The following is a 22,249-nucleotide window of genomic DNA, read 5'->3' on the forward strand; positions in this document are numbered from 1 at the left end:
GGTAAAGAAGTTAAAACTCATGGGTTGAGAAAAGAACGGTTTAATAGAACAGAAAAGAAGAAACTAATAATGATAATGGTAACGCTAATAAAATGACAATAGTAATAATAAGAGGATTAGAATATACAAGTGATGCACAATGCAATTGCTCACCACCCACTGGCTGACACCCAGTTAGTCCCCAACCAGCGATCCCCCCAGCCCCACTCCCCCCAGTTTCTATACTGGGCATGACGTCCCATGGTATGGAATATCCCTTTGGCCAGTTTGGGTCAGCTGCCCTGGCTGTGTCCCCTCCCAACTTCTTGTGCCCCTCGAGCCTTCTGGCTGGCTGGGCACGAGAAGCTGAAAAATCCTTGACTTTAGACTAAATACTACTTAGCAACAACTGAAAACATCAGTGTGTTATCAACATTCTTCTCATATCTAACTCAAAACCATAGCACTGTACCAGCTACTCGGAAGACAATTAACTCCATCCCAGCTGAAACCAGGAGAGCGGACCATCGTAAATTTTCAGGACAACAGTCAATGTCAAATATGAGCCCAAGACAACCACTTACTTCCATGCATTGCAGCATCAGGTGGATAGTATTCTGAGTAAATGCAGTTCTTTGCTGGCCTGCTAAATGTGAAAACTCAGATTGCCCTGACGGTTAATTGTGCTCACAGATTAGCAGATACCATTTTCAGGATTTACTTGCACAGGCTTGATCCCATGTTACTTACGAAGAAGATAAACACTGCATTGGTTTCGCTGAAGGATGAGGAGCACGGGACTGCAGCCTAATGTCCCAGATTGCTTTCTCTGTAGTTACAGAAACAAACTGGACACAAATAAAAGAAAAAATATTAAATGTAAGAAGGAAGTGTTTCAGTCTTTGAAATAGCACTTCTACCTTCTCTTTTCTTGTTTCTGTAATCTTTTCCTGCTTAGCATGCTATGTTACAAAATTACAGGTGGGGACTTTGAAGATTTCTTTACCGCTTTTAATGACTCATACTCTTTTAAGTTGCACTAGCTATCCGGATACGGACGACACAACACATTTGGTCCTTAGTTGCATCCAATTATCTGTGAACACCCTAGTATTTTCTAACCCTTATACTTTTATGAGCAAAGAGTATATAAATTGTTTTATTTGATTCTAAACAGTTCATCATTCCCAGTCAACTAATTGCCCTCTTTTTCCAATAGCTACTACTTCCTTAGCTACCTACCACCTTATTTTTTTAACAAGAGGCTCATTCTTGAGTACTTTAAGTTTTTGAATGAGCATAGGGATTTATCTCACATGAGTTTTACAAAAATGGCAACTAAAGAGTAGCTACAAGTAATATTTTCTTTTCCTAAACAGAGCAAGTTAATGGAGCATTCTTGTATCTCGTCCCAATTCTGGACACTCAGCTTGCAATTGTAACTCTGTTCATAACACTATTGTCTAAGCTTTAAAACTAAGATTCCCTCTTTAAAACTAAGATTCCTTTACAAGGTTCTTGTGCCATCTGCTTGTGTTCACGAATTATTTTTGCCTGCTGTCTGTCAGTTCTTCCTTTGCCTCCTTGGTACCTTATAATTTCATTAGTCGCTACAATGTTAACAGGAGAAACTCAGCTTTGGCATCCCTTGCAGTTCTTCTAAGCTTAAAAAAAAGCATCAATTTTTAATTACATTGCTAGAAATTGGATAATTTTTTCTGATGGGACACATCCGTTTGCCTTTAGCCCAGATTATCTTGACCCTCTCTGTCATAATTGTATTTTACCACCCAAATTCAATCAAGACAGAAATAGCTTATCCCTGCTTTCCATTATTAGTCTTTAAAACGCAAAGTTGCAAGTATGGCTAGGAATGAAACAAATGTGTCATACATGTTTGTGTTTTTCCTCATAGCCTAATCCTGAAAGAAGCAAGTCTTGACAGAAACCTGTAACAATTCTTTCTTTGTCAAGCTATGCAAATTTTATTTGGGATACAGAGCACCCATGCTTAAAGCTGCTGTTTTGGTGGTGCTTCTCCCATTCTGAAGACTGGTATCATTACATATAGTCTCTGTGTAGGTACGAATCTACTTAAGAGGCAAAGCAGGCTTGGATAAAGAGTAAAGAACTAATAACTAATCTAATAAAACTAATAACCATATGCAAACACTCATGTAAAAGAGTTAGTGACATGAGTAGTTATTCTGCAGATCTCATAATCCTGTGAGCCAAGACTATTTACAAGTTAATGGGATCAGCCTCTAAGGTAGCTAATTGTCCGTTGAGATTTATAAAACAAACCATGAAAGTGTTTTTAAAGAAATGCAGAAATGATGGAAGAAGTAGGCCAATTGGCTTATTAGGTACTCAAATTGGAGATCAGAAGTTAACTGGATGCATGCGTGCATGTGTGAAAGTATACATATATTTATATATGGGTGTATATATAGAGATAAAAATAATTATGTTTATAGATTGCTTCCTCATCTCATTTCATTTTAAACTTAAGTCTATCGAGGTTGTCCTTCCTTCAGTGCTTTTGTAAAATGTAACATTCTGATGTTAAATCATACAACTGCCAAGCCTTTCTTATTCTCACAAAACTCTTAGTGACTGGAATGAATGTTGAGGACTGATTTGCACTGTTTACCATCTGCAGAAGCTATGTAAATATGCAAGAAATCAAAGGGAGATTTATGGCACCATTATTATGGTCTAACAGCAATATTTCAGTAATGCTTCCTTCTAAGTCTCACCTTTGCTAATTTTCATGCTTGCCGTGATTTTTGTTTCATTTACATCACAGCTAAAGATGTCTAGCATGCTTTCAAGACCTAAATATACTTAAATTCAAAGTAATCTAAAGCATGTAGAAGCAGATAAAAAGTACGTTTCTTATGATAGTGACATAATCAATACAATCATTTCTATGTTATATGATGATTTAACATAGGTGTGGGGATTGCAAGCAGGTTTCTCTAGGGTATGAAATTATGCCACCAATTTGTACAAAACAATTTTTCCTTTAGCATTATAATCACGGTTACTGATGAAACACGAAATGACTGGTTGTTTTCTGAAATTCTGTCCAAAATCATGAACGAGCCTAAATCAGGATTTTAAACGCAAATGCCCCCAATAAAGTTCTCAATTTGGGATATTCTCCCCAGATCTTACTCTTTGGAGTTTCCATGTGTGTCACCGAAGGACATGGAGCCATTGAAATTCAAGTTTTAGGTAGGTAATTCTTTGTGCTGGCGCATGTATTGATTGCCTTTTATCTACCTGTATATGCATCTGTACAGCATCACTGTCAGTGCCTTTCGCCCCAGAAGAACACAGAGGTGTCTTACTAGTGCAACATGTGATAGCACATGATAGCAGTGTAAGCTTGGAGAGAGTTTCTTTTGTGGCTTGAGGTCACACGTTCAGAAGAGACGTTCTGTTTTTCATGCTTCCTGGCCCACTATGCATAAAGTTCTGCTTAGGAAGCTGACAGAAATGCTGTTTCATCCCGAGACACGATGTTGCCTGGCTTCATGGCTCACTTCAGTCCTGTGTCAGGTAACTGCTTGTAGGATGGGTGCATGTGTCCCCTGAATTTGTCTCCTGCTCTAGTAGGGCCTTAACACTTGCTGCAGTGAAAGGCTGAGGTGCACAGTTATTCCAAGTTACCCAGCCTGCGGTCTTTCAGAGGGCAGCCAGAGAACTTCTGGCAGTCCCTTCAGCTAAGACTGAACCACTTAGATGTTTTTAATTTCTCTGAACTAAAAAGTGCTGTGGGCCTCCATACCAGTGAGAAGCCTAGTACTTTTCTCTTAAACAACTTCTTAACAGACTTTGCTCTTGTATTTACTAGACAAAGAGCCTCCTATTGGTGGTAATGACAGAGTTAAATGACAAGTTCAGAATTTGTATGCAAGCCCAGGCTTAAGTATAAATATAGCAAATGGCTGCTGGCAGCCTTTTGTTTTCAAAGGTTTTGCCTCCTATGCAGCTTTGTGATTCACAGGGTTGTCCTGTCTTCGGCAGAGGAGAAAATTTATCCTTTTGCTTACTGCCATTAAAGCATCAATATTTACTTTATTGGCAATTTCTGTAATCTTGTTCCTACCACTGTAAGCCATTCCTGTGCTCAGGTGCCATCCTTCTAATCCGGGAAAATGAGACTGTTATGGAGTCAGGTATAATACCTGACTTTTCACTCAGTATAATTGTTCTTTCTTGGTATACTTTCTTTTTCCTTTTTTCCTACTTGGGAATTCTAGAGGCCCTTTAATCAGGGTGCTCCATGTTCTCTTGAACAACGACGTAGCCTTCTTTTTGGTTCTTAAGATTCCTGTTTCCTTTCAAAGATGGGTATGGTTTCCCTTTTTCTACTCACCTTCTCTGCACTTTTTATATATTTCGTATTAAGAAAGAGACAGCAGAAGAAAAACCCAGTTCAAAATAGTTTATGCTTCTGATGTCAGAACGCTTTGCCAAATGAAGCCTGTAGAGATTAATTGTCTCTTTGTCCATTACAGTTGGATAAAGTGATTTTAGAGTGACTAAAGGCATAGTCTAGTAACAAAGCAATTTCTTTCCACATAATTTTCTATGGCATTTGTGGTTTGTGTCTTTGTTCTCCTATTCTCCACGACTACCATTTTCCCCTCAGAATTTTTAAGTGTCTGCAGGGGACAATCACAAACCAAGGACAAAACCAGATTATTTACCAGTAACTTGAGTTCTCCTACCCGATCATTTTCTCCACAGAACCATTCCAGCTCCCCTCTCCCCACTTTTCCTATACAGAGACAGATTTTTACAGTCAGTTTGGAATGAAGTAGGAGGGTGTAGTAGTGACTCACACATCTGCTGGAGGTAAAATGGCATTCAATGCATGCGCTAGTGCAATTTTTACTTACCTGAAATTTGACAACTTCAACAGCTCTTTGATGTCTGACATGGCATTCTTATAAATTTCTCTAAAGACCATGAATCTGTGGAAGAGATTCCCCCCAAAAAAAGGAAATTCAGTTACTGGTAAGTAATAGAGTTTTATTAAAGATGTCAAGCCATAAGGATTCCTGCTTATCCCCAATAACCTGTAATAACCATGCCATTTACTTATTTAGTGTACCAAACTGATAATTATTATAGAATTATTTTACACTGACTATAAATGAACTAAACATTCCACAGTCTTTTCATAATCTTTATTATATGAAAATTTCAAACACACTTGGCAGAATCTTGAAGGCAAAGAGTTTTCCAAGAGCATGAGATGATACTAAATTTGCTAGACTTAACATGTAATATGTTTTTATCTCCCTGTAAAAATCTGCAATTTTTATGACTCTGATTCCACAGAAATAAAAACTCCAACTGATTTCAGTTGCTTAGAATTCATTCCTTAAAAAAAAAAAAAAAAACAACAAAAAAACCCCCAAAAAACCCCCAAAACAACCAACCAAACAAAAAAAACCCACCAAAAAACCCCCACCAAATTCCCCTATAGGGCTTGACCCAAAGCTAAATGAAGTAATACAATTCTCTTGAATTCACTGGGCTGTGGATCCTTGTCTTTTGAGTCTGTACCATTTAAACATAGTTAAAGTACTTAGAAAGAAAGGAAAAAAGATGCTTAGGAAAATTACTAAACAACATCTGGTGTGTTCATGTCTGCTTCATTCTATTCAGCTGTGAAAAAATGTTTTTCTTCTTTGCTATGTTATAGGTAAAATGTGTAAGAGAAAATATCGTTATAAATACTCCTTTAAAACAATCATGTTTCTGCCTAACCATCAAAGCATCTTTCTATTTGCAGACATCTAGGAGCAATAACTTTCTTACTTGTAAATACTATAAACTTTCATCCTGTGCAAGATATTATCAGAATGGCTTCTAAGGACTTTTCTTAAACCTTCCATTTTTTTGTCTTTATTAAACTTTCTTTTTTCTCAAGCTCCTCATAATCTACATTGTGACTTCCTGTGTTTATAAAACTTTTCATGTTTATTTCAGTGCCAGTTTATATTCATTCTAATTTTAATTTTCCAGTTTTGATCTTTAAAGGAAAACAGTATATAGGAACAAGCTCTCAGATAAATAATTATTTCACTAATGTAGTTTTGTTTGATTTCAGTCAGCTAGTCTCAGTGAGCTCAGAATCAAACCCAACATGTATTAGGGACCTGATAACCACAAAATTATCAGTAGCTGCATAATTCACTATATCCTATGACAAGATCAGGAGGGGATATTTCTGGGAATACGTCCCATTGCCAGACGCAGGGGGAATTATGAGTCCATATCTCAAGTCTGGACCAGATCCTAGTGTAGAAGAGTAGAGGAGACAGACATTTTAATGCTGCTTAGCCTAGAAGTTGCTTTGTGTAAAAAATGCTTTTTTGGTTTAAAGAATAGTACTACAAACAGAAATGCTAACTCACTGTTGTACTTTCTTTTTATGTAGATACCCTGCAGTCACAGCTTATCAATATGGGTGTTATTCCTACCTTAGTGAAATTGTTGGGTATTCATTGCCAAAATGCAGCTCTGACAGAGATGTGCCTTGTTGCATTTGGCAATTTAGCAGAACTTGGTAAGTCCACAATATTAATCTCAAATTTACATCTGGTTTTCGTGCAATTAAATCTTAAGACTAACAAAAGCTTTGCACTGATGCTTGTTCCATTCCTTTTGGTACATTCAATTTCTGCTTGTTGTCTCCAGAATCTGTAGATGTCTGTCTTTTTTTTTTTTCCCTTCAGTAACTGAAATTTATTTGGGTGCTTAGTACAACCTTATGTTTTATGTTAACGTTATTCCATGCAACTAAGCACATTTTAAATCATCTAAATAGTATTTCCTGAGCGCTGCTACTTACTGTGAATTATTTATTAATAATATAAATAATGTATCTTGGTGTAGCTCCATGAAGTTATATCGGGATTAAATTTGGCTCATGGAAATCACTGAATGAAACTGAGACAGGCACAGTTCATAAATCTGCCTATACAATATTCTTTAAGGTGTAGAGTTTCAACATATTCTAGTCTAACTACATGTATGCATAAATCATAAATACTACTAAACTGTACATGTTATTTTTAGCAAGTTTAGTTACAACTTTGTTTAATTTGAAGATTGTGGTCCCGCTTTGATCTAATGTCTTTGCAAGTGGGCTAGTTTTCACTGGAATTCCACCAAGTGTAAACCAACATGTTGTTAGGGCCCATGTTTTATTATCACTTCTGTTTTACATTGCTGTTCTTCTTTTGCTAACCTATTCTGTGAAATTTTAGGTTTATGAGTTTTTTTGCACTGGAGTACCATAATATAGCAGTTATGATATCATCCTGTATTTCTAAGAAGATTCAGCAGTTCAAACTATGAAAAATGTATCTGTGACTTTGTACCATTTGGTGGCCTGAATTTATTCACAACTATCATAAGTTCATAGATTTCAAGGCCAGAGAGAATATCACGTTATCTAGTGTAGTCTGATCACATGCAAAATACCTTTGCTTACAGCATACAGGTCTACTTCACAAATCAACAACAGAAAGAGGATCAAAATAGCACTAAAGAAATTAACAGATCAGCGATCTTCAAGATGGGCACTGTGTATTGTGTGCAGAAAATATAATGAGTCATATACTGGAAATTATCGTGCTAAAATGCAACTAAAACCATAAGGATATTAAATATAATAAATGGTATCTTCACTGAGATCTACATTTCCTTTCCCTCTTTGGAAAGATCCAGCTCTGTCCAGCTGAGTAATAAAAACCATGGGAAAGAAGCTGAACAGCAGCTGCTTCCCTTCCTGTTCCCATAGCTGAAAACATGCTCGTTCTTTAAGATTGGCACAAAATTAATTTAGCTTGTAATACTTTAATCTCCCTTAAACAATAGTTTAGTCAATCACATCGTGACTGTGATATTTTATTTTTGCCTTGTAACTTCAGGGAATTTTATTGTGAGGTTGTCATTTTTCATCACTTCAGGGACAACTGCATTGCACAGATCCCTTGAGAAACTCTTATTCTGTGTCAAAGCAGGGCAAAAACCCAATAGAGTGATGGTTCTGCTTTTAAAAATACTGGAAAGATCAAAAATCTACTTAGAATATGCTATGCAGTCATGCATATTGAGAGAAAACAATAATGAGACGTGCATAAAAGGGCTAGGTCTGCACTTCATGCTTTTCCCCAGTCCTTGGGGTCAATTCTACATTAAAATAAACCCTAATCATCCCTTAGAGCAGCAGCAAAGGTGCTGGAAGGTTTTCTAACTACAGATGGCCCTCAGGAGGTGGCAACTGGAGAATGCACAACACCAGCCCTACCACCTGCATCCCCTGTAATACTGCCAGTGAGGAGGAATAAGATACAGGCAACGGAATAAGAGATGCTTTTGTTGAATCTACATTTGAAGAACCGTTATCTGCTGGCTAACCTTCTGGTAGCAAGCGAGCCCGTCTGTAAAGCTGCTTTATGCTATCTGTGCAGTATGAAATGGCCCTGCAACAGCCACACACAGATTTCAAAGGAAATGTCACCATCATCATGAAACCATGTAAATATTAAAGCATCCTGTACAACTCTTCATCTCTCCCATAGAAAATGCAGTATACTCTTGTTAAGCTGAGGGGAATCAAAGACTTAATATATATTTTTGTAATGTTACTGTTTCTATAGCTACCTTTACATTCTGTTGGGCAGAAACAGCCCCAACAGCCTTGATTGTAAATTCATATATTTTTAACAGCCTTAATCACAATTAATTCAGGTCAGTACATTTATCTTAGTGTTAGACATTTTTCTTTTCATTTAGTGATAAGCACGAGTCTATTGTTCTTGTCTGTGAAGAGCACCGTTAGTCATCTTACTGAGTAAACCTGGTAATAAAGAGAAAAAAATAGTCCTACCTTTTGATGTGGTTTGTTTACTTGATATTGAATTCTTCCTTTTGCTTCACAGAGTCAAGTAAAGAGCAGTTTGCCTACACAAACATTGCTGAAGAGCTTGTGAAACTGTTCAAGAAGCAAATAGAGCATGATAAAAAAGAGATGATTTTTGAAGTTTTGGCTCCCCTGGCAGAAAATGGTGAGAATTTGCTTTTTTTTCTTACACTATTTTTTATTCATTCCCTTATATGTATTTTGGTATATTGGTGTCTTTTCCAGGGACTAAATGCAGAGTAACTGGCTGCCTCGTTCAGAAGCCACCGTGGCTGATCCTTGTGATGATAGTTTCATATAAAATGAATAGGTCTTAATTGTCTGGGCGTATGACAGGAGCCAACAAACTGTTGATGCTAATTCCACCTCCAATTCATTCTTTATATAACTATATTTTATTTCACTGTGCCTGCAGTGGGAATATCGAAAGCCCCTTTTTAGAGGGCTTGACAACATTTGTCTGCAAAACACTGGCTCAAGCATGCATAGTCCATTACAGCACCAGAACATCAGTCATTACGTCATTTCCTGGGATCGTAGAACCGCTGGCAGCTCCATTTCCTATGGACATTATTTTTGCAAGGGGCACGTTAATTGCAGAGCTAAGAGCTGGACACTCTCCCCCTACTATTCATTGAGAGATCCCACACACTTAATTGGGGTGTTTGCTGGCATGTATTATGGTAGCCCCAGGTAGCCCCAGGAGACTTGAGTTTCATTCACTGCTCAAGCCAGAGTTTGAAGTGGTGGAAGTGATGTGTGCCCAGTCACCCCTCTGGGACGTTCCTCCCAAAGGAATTCTGAGTGGTTCATTTTATCTACCATCTGCCCTTAAAGGAAATGAAGAAATGAGTTAACAGGTGAAGCTGGACTGAAGTGGGCAGCAGTTCTGAGTATGGGAGATATCGCAGTATTTGATGACTCTATAGCCTTGTTTTAATCACCTCAGCATTAAAGCTGGTTTGAATGGAATAAATTATTAGATAGAATTGTAAACTCTAAAGATTTAGGTTTCATCCTACTCTGTTGTACACACACACACTCTGTCTGTGTCTGTTTTACATAGTATAAATCAAGATAAATTTTTACTTCAATTTAAAAAGTTACTTTGTCTTTTATTTTAAGTGGTATGTGAAAACATAGGATTCCTTTTTTCAGTTCTAAAAATTCACATTTTGCCAAAATGTATTCATTTATTATATAGTAGCTAGCAAGTTGCTCTAAGATAGTTCCATCCTTAGAGACTCACTGAACTGGGTCGAACCTTTTGCGAGTTTGACATATTTCAGTTCAAATGCTTAATTTTTCATACACTGTGTTTTACAGTTGCAATAAAATTTGATAAGTTTACTGCTGCTGAACATAACTCAGGCACTTGCACGTTATGAGGTAGTCAGCTGAACTCTTCCACTGTGAATTCAAGGCATACTTAAATGAGTTCACTGTGCTGGTATTGTTTAGGTACTTTTGATTCTAGATAATTAGCAATAGGTCAGAAGGCAAAAAAATCTAAATGAAGTATTTGCAGAGTCTGGATTTTGGTGGTTGGAGTTTGTTTTGTTTTGCTGTTGTTTAAGCATACTGGTGTAGCAATTTATATTTCAAATCACAGAACATCTGCAACCTGGTATTCTGTAACTAAAGGAACTCTTTGTTTTTTAAAGTACCTCAGTGCAAACGTGCCTATTTAAAAAAATCCCAGCTGGCTATTTTGCATTCCCTAACAAAGTTCACAAGAAGATCAGCCGCTCTTAGAGGAACAATGAATTTCACTCAGGCAAAAAGCCTAGTGACAACAGGAAATTGAGAGTCAGACACATCCTTCACCAGAGGTAGAACGCTTTTCCTCACCCAACTGTCACTTGTGAACTATATTAAAAAAAATATTTCCAAAGCTTTGGCCTTTAAAAATGTTTTAACTTGGGTTAAACTCCTTGTTAAAACACCATTTCATGCAGAAAGCTAAGAGAAATCTATTTATTTGCAAATTTCTGCAGAGATTTGTGACTGTGCTTTCTAAAATCAGCATGCAAAACCTACCAGAATCACTATCACATAACAAAAAGACATAACACAGCATCAGACGACCTGTCATTTCCACTTAACAGAAAGGGAGTTTAGGCACGTAAAGGAGATTCCCAGCTCCAAGTTCCCGAGGAAAAATCTGATAAAGATTGTGTTGCAGAAAGAACAGAAAAAAAAGTGCTCCCAAGTCCTACATCACCACCTGAAAAACATGTTTATCGCCTTCTCTGTTGAGCCTTGTTTCCAATAACAACTGAGTTTGCCCCATCAGTTTCCAGTTTTTCTTCAACCGCAAGTTTCTCTCCCAACCCAGCCTTTTGGATTTGGCCTCGCTGTGCTCCTCCTGCAGCCCTTTTCAACGAATGGCATAAATCTTGGCTCAGCTCAAAGAAATAGGTGATTACTTGCTCTGAGATTTCATCAAAAAGTTCTGTATTTTACACTTGCGTGCCTTAGTGAAGTCAGTAGCTCTTCTGTACGTGAAATGGAATAAGAAACCCTAAGTTTGTTCTGCAGTACAGTCCAAAGTCTTTGGAAAGCCCAAACATGGCACAGTCCTTATGAGTCTGCTGCATGACGACTGAGATGCCAGAAGTTTGCTGTAGAGAAATATCCGCATTTTTGAGAAGTGAAGAGCAGCTCCATACAGTTTCAGTGTATAGTTGTGCTCTACAGGCAGTCCAGAGCTGGGGGAGCACTTGGTAGATGAATAATAACAGAAGTTGGCCCTGAGAATTTAAAATAAAGAAGTTGCAGTTTTATCTACACAAGCTGTCAGTGAAACCATTGACATTATTACTTCTTTTCACAGTCTGTCCTGCGTGTATGTACAATGGATGTATTTAAAGTCATGATTCTGACTCCTATTATCCATGCTATTCTTCAGATGTCATTAAACTGCAGCTGGTTGAAGCAGGCTTGGTGGAGTGCTTACTTGAGATCGTCCAGAAGACTGTGGACAGTGACAAAGAGGATGATATTGCAGAGCTTAAAACAGCTTCTGATCTTATGGTTTTATTATTGCTTGGAGGTAAGTACGATGTGTCACCATCTTCTGCAAAGCAACAGCAGATACCTGTAATGCCATTTGGCTGCTGAATTTTACTAATTTTTTAAATAACCTAGAGAACCTGCTACCTGCCAGTTAACATTTAATGGGTCAGATTTTGTCTCTCATCCCATTGCAGGACTAGACTAATTGTAGTGAAGCGAGCAGAGCTTCACAACTACAAAGAGAAGAATTTTCCCTAACAAACGCTTCTTTGGCTTGCTGACTGTCTATGCTTTTTACCCCAGATGAATCCATGCAAAAGTTATTTGAAGGAGGAAAAGGCAGTGTGTTCCAAAGAGTACTTTCATGGATTCCTTCCAATAGCCATCAGCTACAGCTTGCAGGAGCACTGGCTATTGCAAATTTTGCCAGAAATGGTAAGACTATGCCATAATAGCTTATGTAAATTTACCTGTGCCCTTCTATTATGCTCTGTCTGTACAGCTGCAAACAAAAAACACGTGTCGTGGTAAAGCTCATGTTGAGCTATACAGCAACATCAGCAGTTTTATACTTTACGGTCCTGAAGAGTGTTAAGCCTACTTTAAAAAGTCTGTGTTTCACGTTTGTAGAGAGGTATAGGGAATTTCTGTCTTCTTCAGTGTTTCTTATATCACTCTTCTAAATTTGTCATGAGCACTGCAACTCCCATTGATGATCGTGGTCAAATTCTCAACAATGAAATCTAGAAAGGACAGGGAAATAACCCTTATATTCTTAAAAAGCTCTTGTAAAAATCTTAGTAATAATCTTCCATTCACAAGTGACGTGTCTCATCTCATGCAGACGGAAACTGCATCCATATGGTGGATAATGGCATAGTTCAAAAGCTGATGGATCTGCTAGACAGACATGTGGAGGATGGAAACGTAACTGTGCAGCACGCTGCACTGAGTGCTCTCAGAAACCTGGCAATTCCTGGTAAGCCTCGCTTTGCATTGCTGATTACCCAAAGGTGAAATTCTGTTTTCTCACTGTACCCCGCCAGGGGATGAGGGTGGGACAACCAACTGATGGTTCTAGAAGCAGGTCAGACTGCTGCTTTTCATTCAGGCCAATCACTGCCTTTATGTCTTTTGCAAAGCAGTGGCGACAAGCAGTTTGAAATACGTCACAGGCCTATTCACCATCCTTTGCCGCTTTGAGCCTACAGTATTATCCCCCACCAAGGAAAGGGCAGCTTTGTAACAGGCAGACAGCTGAGGAGGCCTTGGATATGATTTCTCAATCCTTTCTGTGCAGAGTATTGCTTCTTTTGTTTGTTTGTTTTGTTTCATGTGGGAATTCTCTCTCTCAGCTGAGGCTCCCCATCAGAGAGCAGTGCCTACTTTGTTGAAACACTGCATCTTACTGTAACTTCCTGCGGCTTTAACAATTCCCAAATTAGAGCTGGAGGTAGACTGTTAGAATAGGCAGCCTACTGCAGTTAGTTACTGTTCATAGGCAATGAACTGAATGCTCATTTTGTCATTTATAATAACTTAATTTGTATGAGTTTTGATTATCCAAGCATAAAAGGCAGAGCACAGACACATAAAAACAAAGCAAGTCTCTAATACTTGTGTATGCTTTCTCGTACCAAGCCAAAAATAAGTCTTTCATCCATTTAACATTATTTTACTATTTTCAGTTTTGACAAACAATAACTTTCTAGGAATGATCATGCATACATAACTAAAGCCATGCAAGCTTTAGTGGTATGCCATTTGCTTACCTTTCTCAGGTGATTAATTCTATTAATGACCATCAGTCAGCAAGCTTCCCTGCAGCCTACACTCAAGGATGTCTTGCCAGAGACCTACATAAGATTTCATGTATAATTTTACAGAAAAATTAGCAAGTAATAACTGGCCTCAGTGATGAACTGCTTGTTAAACACTACTTTGAATATGAAATAAGCACTTTTTTCTAAGTACAATATTGAACCAAGTTTGCACCTTACATGAGCGTTCCATGAAAGTGGAGAACATAGACTAGTGAAGGGGATGAAAGAGAGTTTGGGGGGGCCAATACAAGGACTACAGGCTCCAGACACGTCAGGCCACAGTGTTGTTTATATAAGTACTGGAACTGGGTAGGAAGTTATTCTGCTAATTAGATGCTTTAGTTCCTTTGCCTACGTGAAATAGAAGAGTGGTTTTGGGAATCAGAGAACTTTCCTCATATTTGGGGGTGCAAGTACTAGTCTGGGCTTCTACTTGATGCATTTTGTGGAAGACACCTTTCCTACACCAAGGGAGAGAAGTCTAGCCTTCAGTTTATGTTCAGGCTGAACACTGAAAATTAGATGTGCATGCTAGGAAAAAGCACTGAATTGCACACCTGTGTCTTAGCAACCATGACATTTTTCCACAACACAGTATTATTCTCAGTGCACACTCATGTTCCTGAAGTCTGTGTTCACAAGCTATTTTTCAAACTGTGTCTGAAAGTTTGCTTCAAGACCATCTTGGAAATAAACTGCATTTTCTAGAAATGTTCTTGAGATCATCCCTGTTCTTTATTCATGCAGTTGTAAATAAGGCTAAGATGCTATCAGCTGGTGTTGCAGAAGCTGTATTGAAATTTCTCAGATCGGAGATGCCCCCTGTTCAATTCAAGCTGCTGGGAACATTAAGAATGTTAATAGATGCACAAGGTAAAAATAAACTGTTCTCTATGTTAAGTGATTCTCTTTGGTTCAGTCTGTGATATGCTGCCAAGCTTCTTAGAAGAGAGAAGCAAAGGGGGTTTTAAAATTTTATTCCTGAAGTCTTGGAATAAATCTAATATATATGCAAAGGGAGAGGAATGTGGGTTGATTTTTTTTTCTGAACTCCAAAATTGACTACCAGGGACCCTCAGAATAGGTGTCAAATGCTTATTTACTTTCATACTTCAGAACCCTCCTACACTGTCACATTACGAGTATGTATTGAGGCATGTTTTAAGCTACCACTCCTGTTCTGCTGTTCACTTACTGCATTTCCTGGCTGTACCTAGCTCCTTGGAACAGACTAATGCATTTGTTAACTGATTAACTGCAATTTAAAAATGAACAAGCACCTTTTATTTTAACAGCTTGTTCCAGGATGACAATTTATAAGATCAGAAGCCTGCTAAAAACCAATAGTAGTTAATGAGCTAAATTAGCCAAGTATTTATTTTTGACACAGTCCTGCACATCTTTTCAAAAGATCCATTCTAGTTCTAGCAAAGCTATTAGATGTGAAATGGGGATTCGTTGAAGAAACTTCTGTGACTTATAGTCTATAAAGCCTAATCTAACCGACACAGTGCTCCCTTCTGGCAGCACTCCCTCCTGGTTTTAAATTTTTGAGCTACTCACCTGGGGGTGTGACATCACCTGTATTTTCCCTACTCTTAAACAATGCACAAGCCTCATTAACTGGGCTGATAAGTTTTTTTCAAAGACTGGATTATGTGTGTTTTTCTGTATTTTGTTTCCGTTTTGACCGGCTTTACTTGCTTCCATGCAATCTAGACTTCTCCCACCATTAGTGCAAGCTAGCGAAGTTCTACCTAGAAACTCCTTCTAGTTAGTAACTTTCAGCTTATTTTTCTAGCACTTGCTTAAAAAAGTGACGACTTTTTTGTTGTGTTGTTGGCTCCGGCATCACGTAGCAGAAGCAGCTGAACAGCTGGGCAAAAATGTAAAACTGGTGGAACGATTGGTGGAGTGGTGTGAAGCCAAGGATCACGCAGGTGTGATGGGAGAGTCCAACAGACTACTTTCTGCACTTATACGACACAGCAAATCAAAAGTAAGTTAGTGGTGGAAAAGGTCAGCTTATAAGAACTAAGAGCTATGTCGGCACTTGGTATTGGTAGCCAAGCCCTCCAGTATGTAATCCTTCTAGAGAGCCAGGCTGGTTAATTCATGTGTTACATCTCCTCGGCCTCTGGGACCTGCCAGTCAGACACAAGCAACAGCTTTAAATGCTTCCTGGAACTACATAGTTTTTAAAAAAAAATAAACAAAGCAAAACAATTTCAGTGGCTGGCCAGTTGAAGGAACACTGTTAGGATTCACGTGGCTAAGTCTTGACTTATTTCTATTTGTATTGTATCCTGTAGAAGTTCAGCATGCCATATTTTCTATGTATTAATGATGCTATATATATGAAGGCTCATTGCCCTCAATTGTTACGATCTTGCTATACATTTATATAAAACTGAGATCCAGAAACAGTCTGTTCCCCTACTCTTCATATAGCACACTTAAGCGTTTTAAGATTCTAACGAATCATTAGAAATTATCATTTATTCCAAATTCTAACAAAAGCTTGCACGTACACGGCAAAAGGCATGACATTAAGAGAAACTGTGGGACAGATGAGTTCTGTCCCTCACATCACCTTTGCACCAACAAATACCTTTACGTAAGCAGTCCAAGTCCACTGTGCTTGCTCAGGAAAGTATTAGACAAAACATAGCCTTAGAAAGGACAAAAGCATCTCCTCTGGAAACAAGCTATTTCAGGCTCAGACTTCATTTAGCGTGTTCACTGATATGAACACAGGCTGCATGAGTGAGCTTAAATAGCAAGTGTGATTCAGAGAACTCAGACTTTAACAGTGACCTCTTCGTTCATGCATGCATTTGCAAAGTGAAAAACATGTTGTTGACCTGATCTATACTGACCCTCTCCACAACCAAATCAACAAGGCTTAGAGATTTAAATCTTTGCTCATGTCTAATATTACTGTCTCTAATACCTATTCTCCATTTTATGTTCCGCCTCTAAAACTGATCAGGTTTCATTTCTTCTGACTTCTCATTTTCTCTACATCACCACCCCCCCCAAGTCCCCAAGGTGCATGCGTAGATGGCATACGCTGCCACAGATGCGAGTTTTTATCAATACTCTCTACAGGAAAATAATTCCATTCTAAATACAGAGACACTGTTGATGGCATCAAACAGACATTAATACAGAATTAACAATTATCACAGACAAACTTTTGTGTGGTTTATGTACTCATAGAGGAAACTTGACTGGAAGAGGAAAACAGAGCTGAGAGGGTGGGTTTTTTAATGCTTTTACTGCCCTCTAGGTTTGAATATGAGTACAACTGTATGGTTCTTTACAGCACATCAGATCTGAATTTGGTTTTTAATTTTAAAGGATTTGGAGTAATATTTACAAAGGCGACAGTAGTTTAGAAAACTTATGTCTCGTTCTAAAATATGGAGTAGGTACTTGTGAGTTAAGCCACACTAGCACCAAACCTGACTGCTGTCATCTCTTCTATCTATTTGGTACTGCCTATTAGAGGGTGATGTTCACCTACAAAATAAAAAACTTTGATGTCAAAGATGCTGATCGATTCCCAAGGGTTATATAACCAAAATTCCACACTAATTCAAATAGAAATTAGCAGTTCCCAGATTATTCCATGAAGTCTCGGAACTACTTTGGAGTTCCACCAGAAAATCACAAATAATAAAACACATCATTACAAGTAAGGAAAAATATAAAAATACTTACATGCTTGCATACATTATGTCATTCAGGAAAAAATAGGTTTTAAATGTGAAATTCTTGAGTCATTAGGCTCTGAGTTGTGCCACTAGCATCTTCAGTGTGATTTTCTAAAAATATTTCAGTTTTTCAGGGATTATGATCATATTGTGTCTGCTTTCTTGCATAAAAAAATGTCACTGCATAGCCTGTGCAAGGACTGGGAACATAAATCATTCTAAACACATGTATCAGTTAAGGAGTTTTGGCTTGTGGCTGGAGTTAAAGGGATATGTGCCTTAAATGGAAATTAAACACATTGATTAAAAATTTGAATCCGATTCTTATTTCAAGAAATAACTACTATTTCAAAACTTTGTGCACCCACAGAACAAATAAAAAAATAATAAAAACCAAACCGCATTTCCGTGAACAGTTTTCCTTTGGCATGCCAAGTTACCTGATTTTTAGGCAAAGATTTTGCAAGTATTTTTGGGACATATAATAGTGAAAACATTAGGTTCAGACTCACTTTTTTTAATGATAATTAACAAGTAATCAAAGACCTGCAGACACCAGGAATCTTTATTCATCCTTTGTCATATATGTAAGTTGGATCAAATTTTGGACTTGAAAACAGAATCCCAGCTGCTTATTTTTAAACTGCCTTAAAGCCATTTAACCCAGTCAGCATTTTCATTTCCTAGATACTGGTCAACAGTTCATTTTAATTGCTGGCTTTAGAACAGAAACCAACACATTGGTATCCCATAACTATTGTTTCCTAACCTGCTTTGTATTTGAAGGACAATTCCACAATACATCAAGAGAATGCTTCTCATTTTCCTGCCCATTACTAAAAATCTTTTTTCAAGTCACCATTTCTATTGTGTAGTAAGGTGTAATATTTGTGATCTCTCTGAACATTTTGAAGAAACTCTGAAAATTCATGGAGAGACATGAAGGATTTGATAACTTTATTAAAACTATGTTCTTGTGTCTCCTAATCCCAAATATATGGTTTGTTGGGTGCTTTTGATAAGCTGCTCTACACAACACAACATAAAGGGAAAACTAATCTTTGAACACCAGCTGAGTTCAAACATAGCAAAGAGTGGACTCATTGTTAGGCGATTGATGGCACGCCACGAAAACTTGGGTTACGGAGTATAACCTGGAAAAGAGTTAGTTACCTGTGTCTTACCTTAGTCATGTGCTTTACTGCCTTGGTTTAACAGGTTGTATCTTATAATTGCAGAGGAATAGCAGATGGTGTATAGGCCTACATGCATGTACATTTGTGTATAAAGTGATTATATGTGCATAAAGCCAACAGGCATCCTTACCCAAACATAACATAGCATCCATGACAATTTCATTATTTAATACAGTTTGTATGCAATGCAGAATTTTTTCATTTCTATGTTATTTATTTTAGGATGTAATTAGGACCATTGTACAGAGTGGTGGCATCAAGCATTTAGTAACCATGGCAACCAGTGAACACGTAATAATGCAAAATGAAGCTCTCGTTGCACTGGCATTAATAGCGGCTTTAGAGTTAGGTGAGTATCCCAATGGCTAACTCTACCTGTTTTCTTTCCAGTCTGTACCCAAGAGAAGTCATAGAGGGAGAGTTGTGCGAGTTTCTTTTGCAATGTAGAGCTGCTTCCTCCTTCCACCTGCCTTTCAGTAGCATGGAAATACATGACAGTTCCTGCAGACATAGGCAGGCAGTAAGATTATGCAGAAAACTGGAGTTTCCTGGTAATGCAGTGTCTGCTCCACCATTCTGGTAGGTCATCACGTGATCTAGGAAAGGCCCTTCAACATAACTTTCAGATTTTGGGTAAAACCCAGAAGGCTAACAGTTAAGAAAATCGTACTTTAGAGTGGACACTATATGACCAAAGTACATTCAAACATTGGAATGGTTAATCCCCTTTTAAGAGGGCTTATCAAAGTAAAGCTTTCACTTACCTAATTAGTGAGAGCTAGAGAAAACACATAGAGGTGGATAACACCACCAAAATGTCTTTAGTATTAAGTTCCACAGAAATAGGTGCAAGAGTTGCCATACAAAGACAGAGATGATTACATGTCTTGACCTGCCTTTGTAGTACCTCAGCTTACCAAACAAAAAGGTAGATGCCCAACAGAAGTTTTGTTTATCCTGTTTGCTTGCTTATTAACTAAGATAAGGAACTAAATAAGCAACATTATATATTGTTGCTCTTTATTTCATCTCTTGCCATTGAGTACTACAGGATGCTATGTTCAACTTCCAAATCACCGCCAATGCCAACAGGGAATTGTTTTAATTAAAAGTGTTCCTATTGACATGAATCATCTAACCTTTCTTTGTCTTGTCTTCAGACATTTAAGCCTGAATTCAGTATATAATGTTTCTTAGAAAACTACAGAGGAAGTAACTCCCACCACTCTTGAAAACTTATGCAGAGCCTTTATTGTGGACCCTGAGCTCCCTCTAACATGGAATCAAGAATTACACTGTCTGCCTTTGAGTACATTTTTTCCAAAATTTGAGTAAATGATTGCCAAAAGCAAATGCAGGCAATGGGAGTCTTGAAAGTTGAAATATTGCAGGTGTTGGCCTAAATATCTAGAAAGCCTGGTGGCTTTTCCGTGAGCTCACTGCACATTTAAGATTGGATTTTATCATTAAACTCTGTGATTGTCCTTTCAAGTAGTTACGCTGTTTTACATTTTTGTAGCAAGAGCTGTGACTGCTATCATCATATCATGTAATATGTGCTTCAGTTTTATGCCAATGAGTTATGTACCACAGCGCCACTTTCACTACAGTGAGAGATCCATGTTTCAATAAATGGCTAATGCACAGAAGCATCAAATCAAGCACCACTTCCAGATTTACAAATTTTCACTTGTATTTCAGTCACTGCTGAAAAGGATCTTGAAAATGCTCAGCTTGTTCAGATTCTACACAGACTGCTCTCGGATGACAGGAGTGCTCCAGAAATAAAATACAACTCCATGGTGCTGATCTGTGCCCTTATAGGATCTGGTGAGTATTCAGGAGAATACTCTTGCTTTCCTAAGAGATTTATGTATTTAAAGTTAGTTCGCTCTTTTAGCCTGAACATAAGAGCGTGTGCAAACACTCTGAGACTGGTTGTCTGTTCTCAATGAATGTACACAGAAGGGTTCAATTTACTATGACACTTTAGTTATAGTGTTTATTTATAGTGTCAAGAAAGAGGCTGTTAACTCAGTTTTGGACATTAACTGCAGAAATTGGACTCTGGCTTCTGCAGGATGCAGCTAGCTCCAACTTCAACTGACAGGAGAAAAATGAAAGGCATTTAAAACTGCATAGTATCAGCCACTCTTTGCAAATATGCAGATAACACAGACTTTATTTTCACCTTTAGCTGCACGTTCCCCATAACTGATGTGTGATGGCTTTTTTTAATGGGTCAATTTAGTAAAGTAAAATTCAGTGGAATCTTGCAAGGAGCCTCCTCACTTTAGTTTTAAATTCCTACAAGAATGGTAGGAAATAAAGATACAGTAATATTTGCAAGGGCACATGTGCACACAAATAAGTACTTAGTACAGCACGTAGGCTATAACCCTGCTTTAGGAAGGATCCTCACGCTTGCCTCCCTAGGAAAAGTCCTTCACTCAGCAGCCCTCACATGCTTGGCCCACCAGGCACAACTTTTCATGGTTGCTTTGATAGACGACCAGGACATGCTCTAATACATGTCATTACCGGACACTGTAAACTCTAATCTTTCTGAGCTAACCCTCTGCTAAAGGTCAGACTGTTCAGAGGATGGTGTAGCCCGCTATGGTTTGATATTGCCCACACACAGGTGGGAAGTTGCAAACAAACAAACAAAAAAAACCAAACCAGAACAAAAAAAAGCAAGGTATCACAGGGAAATTTGATTTCCAGCTGAGGTTTCAAGAAGTGGCTATGTTTCTTTCATTCAGTTCTTCAAGAACTATTTACTCTGTGGAAGGAGAACAAATTTCATTCCATAAAGGTTTCAGAAATTTACAGACAAAACAAGATGACAAAGGACTGGATTAAGTACAGAAAGGTGGAAACTCAGAGACTGTCTGCACACAACTTGCCAAGTGTGAAACATCTGAAGGTTCTCCAGAGGTGACTTTAGAGCAATTCAACTGAATTGATTAAAAGTTATCATAGCTAAGTGTGTGCTGTCTCTGTAAACAAAGCTGCTTTTTTTTTTTCTTAAACACAGTTCACCATGCCTATTATAAGCGTAACTCTGGTGACCTCTACATCCATGCGAGGGAATGCTGTATTACTGCCATCTTAAAGGAACAAATATTTATTTTTAGAGCAGTATATATATATTTATCAATTTACAAAGATTGTGCTCAAAATTTGCTAACAAACCTCAGCTCCCAGTAAGCATTCACTTTAATGTGAAGACATGTAATTTAGTTGTTACTCACAACTTTCCTGAGCCATTTGGTGCTTGGGATTATCCATCCATTTTAGAGCAGAAGCCTTTCTGCAGAGGTTCCCCCTCAGCCTCACTGTGATGTTCTTGTGAGTATTCCCACTGCTTCCAACTCAAATACTCATCCTCAGAAATTCTGCCTGACATTTGCATTTTCCCTTCCCTGAGTCTTGTCACCTGCAAGACTGACAGAGCTATTTAATGCCAAATACCTCTCAATTCCACCAGAGTAAGGAGCAGTCTTAGGGTGGCTTGTTTTTTTTAGGGTTATCCAACTGGCAGAGTTCAGTCTG

At 38.1% G+C, this 22,249-nt stretch overlaps 1 protein-coding gene across 7 annotated transcripts in view; it reads left to right on the top strand.

The window, feature by feature from the left end:
- RAP1GDS1 (Rap1 GTPase-GDP dissociation stimulator 1) overlaps nucleotides 1–22,249 on the top strand; it is a 103,514-nt gene that overhangs the window by 78,628 nt on the left and 2,637 nt on the right. For all 7 annotated transcript variants that reach the window (XM_049815336.1, XM_049815337.1, XM_049815339.1 and 4 more), the window contains 9 exons: nucleotides 6,443–6,571; nucleotides 8,955–9,080; nucleotides 11,847–11,990; nucleotides 12,257–12,388; nucleotides 12,798–12,932; nucleotides 14,524–14,649; nucleotides 15,636–15,775; nucleotides 18,914–19,040; nucleotides 20,393–20,521. In XM_049815336.1, the coding sequence (XP_049671293.1) occupies nucleotides 6,443–6,571; nucleotides 8,955–9,080; nucleotides 11,847–11,990; nucleotides 12,257–12,388; nucleotides 12,798–12,932; nucleotides 14,524–14,649; nucleotides 15,636–15,775; nucleotides 18,914–19,040; nucleotides 20,393–20,521 (1,188 nt within the window). The remainder of the gene's footprint in view (nucleotides 1–6,442; nucleotides 6,572–8,954; nucleotides 9,081–11,846; nucleotides 11,991–12,256; nucleotides 12,389–12,797; nucleotides 12,933–14,523; nucleotides 14,650–15,635; nucleotides 15,776–18,913; nucleotides 19,041–20,392; nucleotides 20,522–22,249) is intronic.

This window comes from Accipiter gentilis, chromosome 12, assembly GCF_929443795.1.
Source record: "Accipiter gentilis chromosome 12, bAccGen1.1, whole genome shotgun sequence".
Lineage (NCBI taxonomy): Eukaryota > Metazoa > Chordata > Aves > Accipitriformes > Accipitridae > Astur > Astur gentilis.